This window comes from Mustela lutreola, chromosome 15 (assembly GCF_030435805.1).
Source record: "Mustela lutreola isolate mMusLut2 chromosome 15, mMusLut2.pri, whole genome shotgun sequence".
NCBI lineage: Eukaryota > Metazoa > Chordata > Mammalia > Carnivora > Mustelidae > Mustela > Mustela lutreola.
Window position 1 is genome coordinate 39,678,414 of NC_081304.1, and position 16,018 is coordinate 39,694,431.

Below are 16,018 nucleotides of genomic sequence, written 5' to 3' on the forward strand. Positions count from 1 at the left end.
CCTCCAAATTCAGCTTCCTTTTCCTTACCATTACAACTCCGTCCCAGAACTAACAGCCATTCTTGAGGCGCCCCAGGTAATAGCTTCGGGTATTTCACTCAGGGATGCCGACTGACCCTCCAGATCTTCCTTTAGGGTCTGCGGCATCAGAGCAGTGACAGTATTACCAGATTCGCACAGTGAAAACTCGGCATGCCCCCAGACACTCCCAGCGTTGACATCGTAAGTGTGCTCCTTTAACCTCCTCCTGCCCCTGAGGCTGCTGTCCATTGTCCTAAAGCAAGGCCCCCCTAAGTGACAAGTTCTGCAGTGCTGAAAGGGGAAAGGAAGTGAACTCCTCTCTAGACACAAGCAAGGTTGTTTAGAAAAACCAAAACCACATCTTCTTGATCCATTCATCTGTTGATGGACATCTAGGTTCTTTCCACAGTTTGGCTATTGTGGACATGGGGAGGGGGTTTGGGAGAAGGGGGTGGGATTATGGACATTGGGGAGGGTATGTGCTTTGGTGAGTGCTGTGAAGTGTGTAAACCTGGTGATTCACAGACCTGTACCCCTGGGGATAAAAATATATGTTTATAAAAAAAAAAGAAAAAAAAAAAAAAGAAAAACCAAAACCAAAACAAAACACCTTCCAACATCAAACCAAAAGAAAGTGCCAAATGTAAGAAGTATAAGGATAATACAAATTTTTAAGCTTTACTTAAGGAAATGTGGCTTTGTTGGGTGTTTGAGACTTCTGACAAAGCCATAGAACCTAGCTGACAGTTTCTGGCCACTCATGTGTTCATTCATTCATTCAGTAAATTTTTTTTTGCTGGTTTTAAATCCTCTGCTCAGTTCTGGGGTAGCTGCTAGTTCACCCAACAGAAACAATAGCCAAACACAGAACTTTGGAGCATCTGGGAAGCTTTCCAGCTGTCCCGTTCTTACACAATCCATTCTGTAGGAGAAATAGATGGCCCTCCCAGACCAGTGCAAGCTGTGCTTGTAATTGAGATTTCTCAGAGTGGAGATGATGGTTGGGTGATCAGTTTACACGTGTGGTAGTTTTTCGCCTGTAACTGGACATGTGATGTCAACAAAAGGAGGTTTGGAAACGTTTCTGTTAACATTTAATAAACTTACAATTGACAACATGCATGAAAATCCCCTGATGCACTCCTTGGCGCAATAAATAGGAGCTTAGTGTGACTTTGCTTTCTGCACTGAGAACGGGTGTTGTCGCAGTAGCCGAAATGGAAAGAACCCAGCCACCTGACTATGTAACCATTTATTTCTTGTCCATGTTTCCTGCTGCAGCTGCTGCCCAGCTTGTACCCAAAGCTCCCTGTCTGGTTGTCCCACATCTCAGTTACACCCAGAAAAACCTTGCTGTAACTGTAGCAGAACCTCATATGTTAGGAAAATTGGCATAAGGAATTACAATTTTTTAAAAAATGATCTGGTCTATTGGTTACATTTTCTGTCACTCACTAAATGAGGCAGAGGGATGGGGTGAACCCTTTAGGTTTCCTGTCACCCAGAGAACTGAATATTTAAGTATAGCCTGAGGTGAAGAGGCTTCCTATCAGAGGGTCAGGATGGGGTAAGAATGTGAAGGCATCCTGTTTAGTTACAGTCCTCAGACATGTGTGAGGCGATCTTCTTGTTTTTAAAAGAGTGCTCAGAACTGTGGTACAAGTGGTTTATAGTATTCAAAATGCATAATTTTTACCAGTTCATGTAATTGTGCATTTCTGCCAAAGGGTTTTCTGGCTCAGGCCTCGGTCTCATCCATTTTCCTGAGCAGCGCTGGTTTATAAGTAGGCTAACCCCTTGGTTAAGGCAGAATGCACTTAACCACTTCCCTAGGTATGCCAGGGAGCCAAATCGCTAATATAATAGGAAATTTTTTTTTAAGATTGTATTTATTTATTTAGAGAGAGAGCATGAGCAGAAGCAGAGGAAGAGAATCTCAAGCAGGCCCCATGCTGAGTGTGGAGCTGGGTGCAGGGCCCCATCCCGCAACCCTGAGATCATGACGTCGGCCCAGATTAAGCGTCAGATGCCTAACCCACTAAGTCAGCCAGGCACCCCTAATAGGGAATCATTTTTAAGGGAAATGGATGGGAAGGAATATATATGTAAAAGTTGAACCTCAGGTTGGCAAAATTGTATATATCACTTGTAGACCGGAAGAGAAAATACAGTGTTGTGTTACTAAGAGGCTAAGTTTCATTCTTACGTTTTGATCCAGATCTTCATGTGTATCATCATTAGACACTCAGCATCTCATAGCTAAATAATGCTATTGTGATTTATTCGTATGCTAACGTTGTAAAATACATAATGTCTTCATTGTTTCACTGATTTGAAATGTATGTGAGTGTTTAACCATCCGTCTATTAGTCTGACGCTCTGTAGTTCCTGAGGACTCTGACGATCCCTGAGCGTGGTGTTGCTGTGGTCCAGCTCACCAGGCTCTGTATTTCCTTCACTAGGATTTTAGGTAAATCGATCAGTCAGTCAAATAATTTAAGACTATTTAGAAGCGATAGGGTGGCAAATGGAGACCAGGGCCACCTGCCTACCCTGGTGCGGGTTTGGTAAGCTTACGAACATTTTATGATCTCAGGAAAAGAACGGCTTTCCTGGCTAGGTCAACACGAAGCCGTTTCCGGATTCATTCCCAACAGTGGTAAGTTACGGTCCCTCCCTCAACTGAGTTGCCCACCCAGTGTGGGCGAGTCCTGATATCCCCCGTCGCTGTCCGCTGTCACAGAGACTCTCCTGTCAAAGCGACCGGCTGACTGAGTGCCCTGTGAATGACCTATGTCCTTCTCACTGCACTGATAGACTTGGAGGTTGAACCGTTTTCCGAAACCCCCAGAAGACAAACCAACAAGAACTGAAAAGCAGCCCCTTTCCAGAGGTCAGCCCAGCTGCTGGGTTTGTGGGCATGATTTGCTGTGCCTTGTCTGACAGATTATGTTTTATATCCTCGACACGTATCTTGTTTCCATTGACATAGAGTATAAAATGTTCTGTTTCCTTTTGCTGGGTAAATGAACAGTGGTATTTGGGGGAAAAATTGGCTTTTATGGTCAAGAATTTAGTGTGCTAAGAAGGAGCCATCGTATTATTAGTAGTGTGTTTTAACTACACTGTCTGGGACCTCAGTAGTTTGCCCTCAGGTGGGGAAGGTGTTTCTGCTAATTCCTTATACCAGGAAGGTAGAATTGCTGAGTAACAACATGATCAAATTCAGGTGTTAAAAAAATTAAAATAAAACCCGAATATGTCTTGTGACTTCCTGGGCCACAGAGCAGGTGCCTTTGGTGACAGGTGGGATTTCAGGTCTCCCTCCCTGTGCTCTTGATACTCTGTGTCTGCCATCCTGGGCACTGGCCCCTTTGTGTCCAAAGGGTCAGGTTTAATAAGCTTACAAGAGAAAGAAGAATAAACAGCATCTCCCCTTGGCTCTCCCTAAGGAATCTCAGACCCAGCTTACCACCCCAACCGGAGCCCCAGCCATCCCTTCCCAGGACCCAGGCGGTGGCCTCCTTGCGGCTCTACTGCCAGGCCCTCGGTCCTTTGCAGCCTGAAGTCACAGGGCTTGCAAAAGGCAAATGTGATCAGCACTTAAACTCTGCTCCTGAGATACCGTGCAGAACCCCATGACACTGCCTGTCTCTCCTACCCGCCTCTGCCCACGCAGCCCTCGTGCTCCTCTGTCCTGTGGTCCTGTGTCCTGCCCTGTTCCCTCCCTCCACCTGTGCACTGCACGTTCTGTTGCGTCTTCCTGGAGCCCAGTCAGTGGCTGTCCTTCTCATGACCCTGAATTAGGTGGGAGACAGCTGTGCCTGTTCATCCCTCCACCATGGCTCCCAGAACAGTGCTTGGAACGTGGGCGCTGTAACTCCTGAATGAATGAACAAGTGACTACAGAGAAAACTAAAGACAGCAGTTAAGAACTTTTAGAGTTAGTACTTCTCTACAAGGCATGTCTTACTATTATAATAGAAATATGTTTTGAAAAAGCAAGCATTCTTGGGGGTGCCTGGGTGGCTCAGTGGGTTAAAGGCTCTGCCTTCAGCTCAGGTCATGATCCCAGGGTCCTGGGATTGAGCCCCGCATCGGGCTCTCTGCTCAGCAGGGAGCCTGCTTCCTCCTCTCTCTCTGCCTGCCTCTCTGCCTACTTGTGATCTCTGACTGTCAAATAAATAAAATAAAATCTTTTAAAAAAAGAAAAAACAAGCATTCTCTAAAAATGTATTTATGGAACATAGGGTTTGGGGTTTTTTTGTTTTGTTTTGTTTTTGTTGTTTTTGTTTTTGTTTTTTGTTTTTTATTGCAAGAAAGAAAGAAAAAAAAGGAAAGAAAGAAAAAGGTAAAATAATTCAGCCAGGCCTCTCCTGACCACACTTTCTGGTTAACTAGCTTTTGTGCTGCTTCCATCTCACATGAGGAGAGATGGCTCTGGAAAAAAGAACCCAGAGAGCTGAACCCCTGCCCATGGCCCTCCCAAGTTTCCTGTGTCCTGTGGAAAGCCTGACCATTCCTGTGGGAGGTTTTCTGACTTCAGAAGGCCCTTGTGAACTACTAGGAGAACCCCTTCTGGACACGGTGCCAAGCTGGATGGCAATCCAGCACGCAAACCAGAGACAGCCGTGTCGCCATGAGGGTGAACGCGACATAGCACAGGTGTGGCGCCCCGGACAAGGGGACCTGAAGGGAGAAGGGCCATGACTGCCGTCCGGACGGCTGGCAGTACTGCTCATAATAAAGGAGGACCTCGTGTCACTGTGCGTGAGTGCTCCCGGGAGCGGAGCGTCTTGTCTCGTGGAACTGTCCCGGGAGCTCGGTGCCAGGGTCAACTGCTGCTGCACTGTTGGGTTGTCTCCTCAAACGTTCTCTTTCGAGCCTTCATTCAGTATATTGAGAAAAAGGCAAAGTAAAGCATCTTGTTTCAGGTGCTCATAAGGCAGAATAAGTCAAGAAGTGCCTAGATCTACCTGCTTGGAGAGTATAAAATCCCTTAAGTAATTCAGATGTCAGGAAATTTAATTTTTGGATATCTTCTTTGAACCCTCCTGCTCCTAAAACCAGGCTGGGTATTCTTTTTTTCTGAGCTTCCATAGCATCTTTTCTTTGTTATTGCCTTAAATCTTTTCTAAAGCAGTATGATGTGGGGGGTGGGGAGGTGCGTGTTAGCCCCCAAGCTCATGCATACAAGAGCAAGAGAGAAACAGAATGGGAGCCAGAGGGAAATTATACATTTTTTTAACGTGTCATTTTTAGGGGTGCCTGGGTGGCTCAATGGTTGAATGTCTGCCTTCAGCTCAGGTCGTGATCCCAGGGGTCCTGGGACTGAGCCCCACAATGGACTCCCTGCTCCACAGGGAGTCTGCTCTCCCTCCTGCCCCTCCCCCCAACTTATGCTCATGCTCTCTCTCTGTCTCTTTCTCACAAATAAAAAATATTTTAGGGATACCTGGGTGGCTCAGTGGGTTAAGCCTCTGCCTTCGGCTCAGGTCATGATCTCAGGGTCCTGAGATCAAGCCCCATATCGGGCTCTCTGCTCAGCCGGAACCTGCTTCCTCCTCTTTCTCTCTCTCTGCCTGCCTCTCTGCCTACTTGTGATCTCTCTCTGTCAAATAAATAAATAAAATCTTTTAAAAAATAAAAGTTGAAAATTTAAAAATAAGTCAATTTTCAATCCTCTGTCATTGTGCTTACTTCAGGGCATTGTCTGTTTCTGGCTCTGGCATAATAATACTGTGCCTTATTCTTCTTTGTAGCTCAGGCTCTTGGCACAGTGCCTGGCACATGGCACTTACTAGTTACTCAGATGATTATGAACGCACACAATCAGTAACTAGCAGAGCCAGGATTCAAACCTAGGGCTCCAGGGCTGGAGGACTCTGACACTCCTAATCTTTCTAACAAATAGTCCCTGCCCACTTCAGGATGGTGCAGTCTAACAAAGGGGGTTAAATGGATTAATTCCATCTCATGGAGACCATGATTTTGCCAGAAGCAGCAACAACAAGATGCCTTCACTCTTGGGAGAAAGTCTCATCTAAGAACTAGGGAAAGTGAACGGAGCTTGTTGGAAGCTGGCAGTAAGCTAACGAGCATTGCATAAGTTTGGTACATCGATAAAGAAAGGGGTCAAAGTTTTATGTACTTTGAAATTAAAACTGCATTATAAGCTGTCATTTTGAAATCGGCCAGCATCGTTGGTTTAAAAACCCACACCCAGCAAACAAAGTGTAGTTGAAAGTACGAATCGCTGCAGCCAGCCTCTCTGGAGAATAACTTGACAAAAATTCACAAGTTTAAATTGCATGTATCCTTTGACCTGGCAACTTTAACTCTGGAAATGTGTTCTATAGCAATATGTACATGTATGCACAAAGAAATAAGATGCCATTGTACTTATGGTTGCATTGTTCATAGTAGAAAAGATAGTAACAACCTCAAAGTCCAGTATGGATTATTAAATTATATAACTTACATAATACATAAATTACATAACAGTGCAACAAAAATAATTATATAACTTTAATTATAGGTAATATGAATTACATAACAATACAACAACAAATACATAGATCACATAACAAATAATTAAATATGTTATTTCGTCTTCACCCATGAAATGAGATACCACGCAGGCAGAAAAAATGAGGGTTTTCTCTATTTACTTATATGAAACTATCGCCAAGACACATGTTTTAATTAGAGAAAAAATATTCATGTAAAAAAGACTGTGTGTGTGTGTGTGTGCGTGCGTGCGCACATGCGCACGCATGCACACCAGACCTATTTCTAGAAGAATTCACAGAAAACCAATAGCAGTGGCTGCCTCTGGCAAGGGACGCTGTGGGAAAATGAGAAGCACTTTCTACTCTCTGATCATTTCTATCTTCTGAATCTTTTACTAGGAGTCTATATTGCCTGTTCAAAATGAATAAATAAAAATCTGGGGTGCCTGGGTGGCTCAGTCAGTTAAACATCCAACTCTTTACTTATGCTCAGGTCGCAGTCTCAGGGTCCTGGGGTCCTGGGGTCCAGCCCCACCTCGGGCTCCCTGCTCAGTGGAGAGTCTGCTCGAGGACGCTCTCTCCCTCTGCCTCTGCCCCTCTCCCAGTCTGTGCTCACATGCATGCTCTCTCTCTAAGAAATAAAAACATCTTTTAAAAAGATCTAAACCTACTGGAGGCCTGGATTTTTTTAATTAGCAACTTTATATTTTGATATAATTTCACATTTATAGAAGAACGCAAGAACTCCAAGAACCTTCCTAGGAGTGTGCCTCACATTTATTGGTTATGTCTCTTTAATTGCTTAAAATGCGGGCTCTCATTCAGCCTTTCCTTTTTCTTGCCTGTGAAATTCCCCGGTTATTATGTAGAATGTCCTTCCACGTAGGTTTCTTTTATGATTCCTCCTAATTAATTCAGGTTGTATGTGTTGGGGCGGATACCATGGCGGGGGGGGGGGGGGCGGGGGGGTGTCCTCACGGCTTCGTATCTGGAGGCACTGTTTTTATCTGTGTTCTAAGGCCTGTGGCTCCAGGAAATAAGGCTGTCCTTCAGGGCACACACAGAAGCTTTTAGGGACTTTTGCACACTTGAGCTAGGAATTTGAATCCTTGGGCCCTTCTTTAAATTTATCCTTTTGTCTAGTGACGTGGGGAGTTACCAGCCAACCTCATGAATTTGCTAGTTTTCCAGATATCTTCGCAAATACATGCGCAATCCAGCTCCTGACTTCTTAGATAAGATTAATTATGAGTATCCCATGCAGGGGTGCCTGGGTGGCTCAGCTGTCTGCCTTCAGCTCAGGTCATTATCTTAGGGTCCTGGGATCGGGGCCCACATCAGGCCGTGCACTCAGTGGGGAGTCTGCTTGAAATTCTCTCTCCCTCTCCCTCTGCCCCTCCTGCTCATGCCTGCTCGTGCGCTCCCTCTCTCAAGTTTTTAAAAATACGATCAGAAAGCCATTTCCAGAAACTCTAGAACTAACTCAGAAACCTCATTCTTAAAATCCTGTCTGTCTGCAACCACTCTTGGCACAAAATCTGTATTAGTCCGGCTGCTCCTGAGAAAAACAACCAGTAGAATGTGTGTGTGTTTATATTCTCACATAGAGGACAATAGTTTCCTTTAAGGAAATAGAGAGGTTATGGAGGCTGAGGAGTTCAAACTCTGCAGTCGGCAGGCTGGGGTCTCAGGAGAGCCAGCGGTGCACGTTCTAGTCTGAGCTTGGATATGCGGGCAGGAAAAGATCTGTGTCCCAGCTCAGAGACCATCAGGCTGAGAGACAAAGCGTTGTTTCTTCCTCACCCTTTCATTCTCATCAGGCCTTCTGGATTGGATGAGGGCCCCCACACTGGGGAGAGCGCTCTGCTCAGTGGACTGATTCTAATGTTGCTGTCACCCAGGAACACCCCCACAGACACACCCAGGATACTGTCTGACCGAATATCTGGGCATCTCATGGCCCAGTCAAGTTGATACGCAAAATTAACCGTCCCAGGCACATGAGTCAGTTTGTGTCGGTAGTGGAGACGTTAACCTTGAGCATCTGGTGTAAGGGGTCACAGCGTTTCTCTCCCATACAATTTGTCTTTGTCTTTCACTTTGTAACTACTAAGTAATTTGTGGGGAGACACTTTGCGGCCGTGTGAATACCCTGTTCCTTGTCCCACCTTCAGTTCCCAGTTTTCCCATGCACGGATCATTTTCTAACTCTCATTGCTCCTTCCGTATTTCTTAATTGTCATTCCACAATAAGGAAGAGCTTTTCCTTCTCCACTTCTATTTGAGATCAGTATGGACCCCTAGATTCTTACTTTATTTGGGGGACTATGTCACTGACATCACTTACTTGATTGCTCCCGTGGTTCCAGGTTTTGGCCAGTAGGAGCCCATTCACTTTGGTGCCTGTTTCTTTTAACAGGTCCCTGTTATTCTCTGAGTACTCCCCTACTTTCTGGCTCAAGAAGATGTTCCAGACTCCCCTTGTCCTTCCCCAGTCTCATCTCCAGAATCAGCTCTTCTCTACGGCACCCTAGGTCTTTTTAGGCAGCGTCTGTGTGTTATTGCTTCTAAGCTCCCTCAGAAGGCAGAGCTAGGAAGTGTGTGTGCACATACACCTGTCCCTACCTTCCCCTCCCTGTGCCCCACCACACACGCCGAGGTCACACGGATACCTCCAGTTCCAAGCCAACCACCCCCACACCAATACTTTGCAGCTTCCTTCCAGAGCTGTGAAAAACCTGTCTCACAGGGCAAGTCCGAGTAGATTCTATTTTAATTACATTTTCCTGGAATATAAATTACTATTTGTATCTAGATTACGTGAAGCTGCCCGTATGAAAGGAAAGGTTCTTTTGGGGTAGAACATAGAGATATGGCCCATTAAAAACTAGGTGATATCGTGCTATACTTAATCTCCCCACCTCCTATGTTTGACTCATGAGGAAATAAGAAAAGTGAAACTAAGTACATAAATCTTTTTTAAAAAACGGTAATGATGGTGGGTGATTTAGTCTTGCACACTTGATGGCCTGAATTTTCTCCTGAAGCAGGATGCAAATCATTTGCTGAGAGAAGGGAGGAGGGCTGGGGGGACTCATTCCTTCGTCCCTTCATTTTTTTTTTTTTTTTGATTCATCAGGTACTTAAGCAGCCCCTTCTAAATTCCAGGCTCTGTATTCCATGCTGAAGATAAAGCAACGAGCAAGGTAAATAACTGTCTGTCTCCGCTGGAGACAGACAGCAAACAAACAAGAAACTTCTTGTGGTAACTGCCATAGAGGAGACCAGCGTGGGCTGCTGGTGGGCTGGGTGCTTCACGTGGGGAGAGATCTCGTTTTGTTCTTGGCTAAGGCACAGTCCTCAGGAGGAGTTGGCGTGAGAGAAACCAACATCTGGATGTCAGATCGGCTTTGCATTGAGGCTTCCTACTGAAGAGATTTAAGGATAGGAATGATCATTTCGATTTCTATGTCATGGAGGGTGGATCGAAAGGGAGTCACGCCAATAAGGATGATCCCGGCGATGGGAAAGACACCTGAGACCTCGTATGCTTGCTGAACGCTGTTCACTCGTACCATTCTCGACCCGGAGAAAATTGTGCCATATTGTTGGTTTCTTTAATTTCTCTAAATGCAAGTGAAACCTGGCCATTTTCATGGAATTTATTTCGATATAACTAGTTGAATTCATCTCCTAGAGTTGCTGTAACAGAAGAGCACAAACCAGGTGCTCTGTCTGAAACCGGTAGGGGAGACAGCCTTGGTTGCCTCTTCCCAGCTTCTGGGGGTGACCTTAGCTTGCATCTGTCTGCCTGTGTCATCACATGGTGTCCTCCTTGTCTGTCACCATCTTCACGGGGCATTTTTCCTCGTGTCATCATCCAGTCATGTTGGATTAGGGCCCACTCTGATGACCTCATCTTGTTTACATCTGCAAAGCCCTGTTTCTAAATAAGGACACTTGCACGGGCACCAGGGAGTAGGACTTCAGTATATCTTTCTGGGGGGAGGCCACAGTTTAAGCCATGGTGCTGATGATCCACGATCTTTGTTTTTCCAGGTGCCTGGTCTGTTTTCTAACACTGTCTGTTGACATATGTTGTTGGCGTCTTTGTTTGCTGTTTTGAAAGGTCACCCTTGCCATACCAGAGTCTTTGGGAACACCTGTCATGTGATCCCCGCTACCTCCCACTTCTGTACTTTCTTCTTTCTACTTCAGCTTCGTTTTCCACATTCTTTTGTCACTTTTCTCCACCTTCTGGCCCCTGGGTTCAGCAGTGTCCGCTCCCATTCTCCTGCTAGTGTAGCCTTTGTTTCTGTTTTCTCCTCTTCTGTTTCCTTCAGCTCTACTGGTTTCCTGCCTCCTTTTCCAAAAGATCATTTAAAATATGATTTCTCTATTCTTAAATGATGTTTTCTTTGATCTCCTGGTTTAATGGATTATATTTCCTTTACATTCTCTGCTTTCACGCAGAAATATTTTACCATCCGCTTTCTCCTTCATGACATACTTATTTTTCATGGATATTCTTGATCTGCGCTTTGTCAGTTTCTTTTAATCCTTTTTTCCTATAGCAGTGAACTGCCTACTTCTGGAGAATTCCTCAGGACCTGACGTTTGCAAAGGTGCCTCTTCTCTCGAGGCGACCACGCTCAACTATGTCGACTTTCCATGGCACTTCACAACCATCCTTCATTAAGTCATCTTTCAGAGTTGTGGCTGGGTTTTTGTTTCCTAGTAGGTCATGTGTTCTGGCTTTTCTTCATTTTGTTGTTCTTGATGATTCAGAGGGTTGCAGTAAGGCCAAGATAACCTAACTCTGTCCTCCTTAAATGGAAGTCCCTTAGGTGGTATTTGAAGTTGATCCAGGACCCAACCCTAGAGAACTTGAGTGTTTAGAGATCATGAGAAAAGAAGGGGCCAGCAAAGGAGATGAGGAGGAGGAAATCTTAGAGAAGGTGGCCTCACAGAAGCCACGAGAAGAGTGTGTTGAGGAAGCAGGAGTCCATGTCAGAGACTGCTGAGACATCGACTTAAAGTGAAGACAAAATCAGTTGGGGAACTCAGCCGTCTCACTGGAAACTAGCTTTGGGCGGCAGGCTGGAGTTTCTTGAGGAGATAGTAGAAGGCAGAGAGATGGCTTGCGCAGGTGAATACGTTTCCTAGGCAACACGATGTTCCCAGCAACTCAGGATTTCACGTACATTAAAGAGGGAAGAAAAACAGGCCAAATCAATGTGATTACGCAGCTCCTACCTGAAAGCATGTATGTTCTTACGAAATATGTAGTATTTACTCATGAATGAGGATTCTGTTGAACACTTAATATATCATTCACAGAGAATTTTCCTCCTGATTACAATTGATTTCATGTTGTTTAAGAAGTCGATCAAGGACAGCACTGAATTCTGTTAGTGGGTGAACTGACCTTAGAAGCCTTGAGGGTCCCTCTGAAATCTCATCATCTGGAGTGAATTCCCTTTTCTCCTCCACCCAGCTCAAAGTTAAAGATATTTTTGCCCTTTGTATTCAATAAGTGTTCAGCTTCTGTCCAATGTCCCTTCGAAGTAACTCAGATTTCTCTTTCTCTCCTTTCCGGTGCCACTCTCCTCACTGAGGGCCAGCCTTATTGACCTCTTTAACTAGAAAAGTCTTCCCTGATCCCTTGTTTCCAGTCACATCGAATGGCTTTCAAAGCCTTTCACGGCGATCAGATCCAGCTCCCTCCTACTTTTCCAGTGGTTGCCTGACATTCCCTGACACATGCTTTCTGCTCAAGGAAGGCCAGCCTCCCTCTTGTTCTTCCAGTCTTGCCACGTGGTCCTGCCTTCATGCCAGAATTCCTGTGGAGTTCACCTTAGTCCACAGGTAGCAGTTCATTTTCTGTAGTATCAGCTGATGTGCACACCCCCCGCCCTCCTCCTCCAGGGTCACACTTCCCTGCATGGTCGTATACCCATATATCTCAACTTCCTGTTGTGGCTTATCTTTTGTATAAATGACGGGCAAATTAATGGAACTACTTTTTTTTAAGTGTTCCAGAATTCCGGTACAAAAGACTGTTGTCCTCCAACGGCATTCACATCTTTCTTCTCCACGAATACTCATTATTAATTCAAACACATTTTAGAACGCCTGGCTGATTTAGTGGGGAGAGCATGAGACTCTTGATCTCAGGGTTGTAAATTTGTGCCCTATGTTGGGTGTAGAGATTACTAAAAAATAAATAAACTTAAAAAAAAAAAAACACTTTTAGAACCTTGTTATTTCGCTCAGAAGCCTGTGAAAATACCTGGCCCATAATAAATATCTTTAAACTTCTTAAAGAAATTGAGGTGGTGGTGTTGTTTTGAGAGAGAGAGAGAGAGAGAGAGAGAGTTGTGTGTGTGTATGAGCAGTGGGTGAGGGAGAGGGAGAGAATCTTCAGCAGGCTCCACACCCAGCGGAAGCCAATGCGGGGCTTGATCTCATGACCCTGAGATCATGAGCCAAAATCAAGAGTCAGACGCTCAACCAACTGAGCCACCCAGGTGCCCCAAGAAATTGAGTTTTAAGAATCAATCATTGTTAAGGTATTTTAAGTATTTTGGAAGTTCTGAAGAAAAAAACAAATCTGAACAGAGCAAAGACCAAAATGTCAGTGTTGGAGATGGGGTATCAAGACTGGCTTCCTGGAGGAGCTGAGGCTTGGGCTTTTGCAAAGAGTGAGAGTTGGCTGAGCAGACAGGGGAAGAAGAGACTGGTTAGGGAGAGGGTATTCTAGGCAGAATAGACCCGTGGCCAAACCATGAACTGTCACAAACCTTGGGAACTCTATGTAGCTCATTAATGTAGAGCAGGAGTGAGTGAGGCAGAGACACAGGGAGGAGGGACAGGGAGGGTTTGACAGGTCTCGGAGTCAGTTTCGAACCTCACTGGAAGGGGTGTGCCGTGACCATCTTTGCCAGTACATTTTATGCCTTTATTATCTTACCTGTCGTATTGTTACTATTTATTTGCTCTACTTCCCTGCTCTTTGTTCATTTCTTAATTCCCAGAGTCAGGCCCCATGTCTGGCACACAGTAGATATTGAATAAATGTTTGACGAATGCATTATGAAAGTTTGTCATAAAAGCTTTGCACACAGAAGGCGTAAAAATGCCTTCCTTGTGGGCGCCTGGGTGGCTCAGCTGTTTAACCAACTGCGTTTGACTCAGGTCATGATCCCGGAGACCCAGGATGCAGTCCCGCATGGGGCTTCTAGCTCCACGGGGAGTTTGCTTCTCACTCTGATTCTCCCCTCTCATGTTCTCTCTTTCTCTCTCTCTCTCAAATAAATAAATAAAATCTTTTTTAAAAAATGCCTTCCTTGGTTTTTTGTTAGAGTTGGCATCACCTTATTTGTCGTGGAGGATAATTACAGTAGTTCCTTACAGAAGCATACCAGGCAGGTGACTACATTACTTTAGGGCAAACTTCTTAACCTGAGGGTTTTCCCAAAGCAAACTGGACTATCCGGTTGTTGTTAAAGTGATACTGGCACCATCTAGCGGTAATTTTAAGCCTTACCCAAATTGAAAGCTTCATTTGTGATAACCAGATACAAGCAAGTTTGTAACATTTTATAAATTACCGAAGTACTGTATTTAATACTATATTTTGTTGACACTTTGCCACTCTCTTCACATGAATAGTTATACATTTGGTGGTTTTATATACCTATTTTAATTGAGTTTTACAAACATGATGTCTAGAAGTTTTGATAAGCAGAATATCCTATTTGAAATAAAATGGAATTTCATAATTAGGCAGACCTGGAGTCTTAGATCAGCATTCTGATCTCAGATGCTATGTGCTGTGTGTTAGTTTACAGAGTTCCAGACTTGTGAGGTAATCTTATTTTCCTAACATCCTTTTTTAATTTTTCCTGTTTGGACAGTATCTCTAAAACTAAAGAATCATGTCCCTTTAATTCTTATCCTTGAAGACAGTTGTTGAGCGTGTCCTCCAAATTTGCAGGTTAAGCCAGAAGGGCCTGGGTAGTGAATGTTAGCTTTTTATTATTTTTGTGGGTGTTTGAACATGAGTTACGTGGACATTTTGCTTGTGACTTGTCATTCGTTGATTAACAGCTAAGGCAGGGAAGCAGAATTATGATCACTGAACTAATTCCTCATGTGTAGGGATTGCTGTGATTTAAGTAGCAATGTTAATATAAAATAAAAGCATTTATTAAAAATATTTTTCATGCAGAGCATAATTGGAAACAAGATTAATTACCCTTTTTTTTTTAAGTACTTACTCAATGCCAAAGGGAGAGAGGGGTATAATTATCTCCATTTTACAGATGAATCTGAAACATATGGAGGCAAAGTAGTTTTCTCAAGGTCTCACAGCTATTATATTTGCAGTCTGAGCCTTCAGAACCAGATGTAGAGGACCCCAGAGTCCAGGCTTTTAACCACCATGTAAACACTGCATCCAATGAGGGAGGATTCACAGGAAAACCATGGTAGAAAAATTCACAAGACAACCTTAAAGTGGTTATTAATAGCTTTTACTTAAATGTACATGACTTAATAAAAATCTTGGCTTTAATTTATTGTTGACATTATCAGCATCTGTTTGTTTCCACTCCTAATTATAGCCAGCAGCCTTCATTCCATTGTGAAGGAAGTTGAAGTTTCTTGCCTTGCGCTTCCAGAGAATTCGTTCTTTCCCAGCTGCACTGGTCCTAGGCAAGAGTACTTCCAGGCACGGTCACTGTCTGTTGGCGAGCACTTTGCCCAACTCACCACTCCCTTCGTTCTCAGATACGAACTCTGTGTCTACCTGTGCCTTTTGGCAGGGGCAGGTGTTTGTGTAGAAACCTCCGTTTGAGTGTTGGCCTGGTTCACGGGTGTCACATGTGTGAGTTAATGTATAAATAGTGAAGAGATATGGGGCTTCTAAGTTTTATATTTAAATTTTTTCTTTGTAAATACAGACACATAATTCTGTGCGGTTGCAATCATATCATGTATGCTGGGTTGTGTTTTGTCTCGTTTTGTTTTGTTTTGTTTTACTCCTTTTTCCTTTGTTCCTCTGGCTTCCTTCCATCCATCCACGTGACTTTCCTCCTCATCCCCCTGTTGTATGTGTAAAAGGGTACCTAAAACATCACAAGTAGTCCCCCCTATTTTTCCATGCTTGTGTCATCATTTATCAAATACATTCATGTACAGTTAGACATCTAAATCATCTATGGGGCACTGTTCTAGTATTTTATGGTAAAAAGGTGCGATCATATTATAAATACTTTTAAAAATACACATACCTTTCAACCAGCTATCCCACAGAAATAAAAGCACTGATTCGTAAGATTATGTGTCAAGAGTATTTTTTTACAGTATTATTCATAATATCCTATTTGAATAATAGCAGGAAGGAAGGGAGATGATTGAATAAAGAATGATAATCTACACTGTGAAATTTTAGGCAATCATTTAAAATCATGAATTTGACG

At 43.9% G+C, this 16,018-nt stretch overlaps 1 protein-coding gene across 3 annotated transcripts in view; it reads left to right on the forward strand.

Moving 5' to 3' along the window:
* The window catches only part of MYO1D (myosin ID), a 343,759-nt gene that overhangs the window by 75,977 nt on the left and 251,764 nt on the right, over positions 1 to 16,018 (forward strand). The window contains exon 2 of one of the 3 annotated variants that reach the window (XM_059147262.1): positions 9,673 to 9,739. The exons of the other annotated variants lie outside the window; for them this stretch is intronic. Within the exon in view, the coding sequence (XP_059003245.1) occupies positions 9,714 to 9,739 (26 nt within the window). The 5' untranslated portion in view covers positions 9,673 to 9,713. The remainder of the gene's footprint in view (positions 1 to 9,672; positions 9,740 to 16,018) is intronic. 3 annotated transcript variants of the gene reach the window in all.